This window comes from Plasmodium gaboni, chromosome 3, assembly GCF_001602025.1.
Source record: "Plasmodium gaboni strain SY75 chromosome 3, whole genome shotgun sequence".
NCBI lineage: Eukaryota > Apicomplexa > Aconoidasida > Haemosporida > Plasmodiidae > Plasmodium > Plasmodium gaboni.
This window is the reverse complement of record NC_031483.1, coordinates 794,903-795,678: the sequence shown is the minus strand read 5'-3', so window position 1 is coordinate 795,678 and position 776 is coordinate 794,903. Positions and strand designations below refer to the sequence as shown.

The 776-nt window shown below is 17.1% G+C and overlaps 2 protein-coding genes across 2 annotated transcripts in view; one reads left to right on the top strand and one right to left on the bottom strand.

Annotated features, from left to right (window-relative positions):
* PGSY75_0322700 (hypothetical protein) overlaps positions 1 to 197 on the top strand; it is a gene marked incomplete at both ends in the record, with an annotated part of 7,605 nt that extends 7,408 nt beyond the window's left edge. The window contains one exon of the mRNA XM_018784078.1: positions 71 to 197. Coding sequence (XP_018643661.1) covers positions 71 to 197 — 127 coding nt within the window. The remainder of the gene's footprint in view (positions 1 to 70) is intronic.
* A 231-nt stretch (positions 198 to 428) lies between these two features.
* The window catches only part of PGSY75_0322600 (hypothetical protein), a gene marked incomplete at both ends in the record, with an annotated part of 4,261 nt that continues 3,913 nt past the window's right edge, over positions 429 to 776 (bottom strand). The window contains one exon of the mRNA XM_018784077.1: positions 429 to 776. This exon is cut by the window's right edge and continues 1,700 nt beyond it. Within this exon, the coding sequence (XP_018643660.1) occupies positions 429 to 776 (348 nt within the window).

The window sequence follows — 776 nt, the reverse complement described above, 5'->3', positions numbered from 1 at the left end:
AAATATATATATATATATATATATATATATATTTTCATTTGACCATATAAAACGATCTTATTTTTTTCAGAGAAAGTGTAGAATATTTCGTAGAACATTTGAATGAAGAATTTTTCATATTAGACGATATGAAAATAATATTTGATGTAAATTCTATTTCCTTGTTTTATCATATGTTAATTAATATTTTTAGTTAGTATATATAATATAATTAAAAAAAAAAAAAAACACAAAAATGTATGTTCACATATATATATTTATTTATTTATTTTAAAAATGCTCTATTTTTTTGTTTATTCAAAATATTGTTTTGTCATGTTTAATTTGTTATATATATATATATATATATATATATATTTTAACCTTTATGCAAAAAAAAAAACCAACCTGATATGATTACCTGTCCATCGTATTCATGCAAATATTTTTTATTTCTTTTCTTTTTTGCCGAGAAGCTTCATATGTATCTGATTAATTTCATCAAATATTATTTGAGTAAATAAAAGGATAATTTTAATTTTGTTTAAATCGCTTTTGTCTAAAGATTTGAAATAATTTCGTTTATTATATCTAAAATATAAAGAGAAATAAGCAATAATTAAAATAACGTTAATTGTAATGAATAGAGAATTTTTATTATAAGATGATAAGAATAAAAAATATTTAGAAAAGATACTAAATAAAAGTTCGGGTTTAATAAAACTGAAATATACTAATAAATCATATCTTAATAAAGATATAATAAAACCTATAAAAATAGCAGTATATTTAAAAAA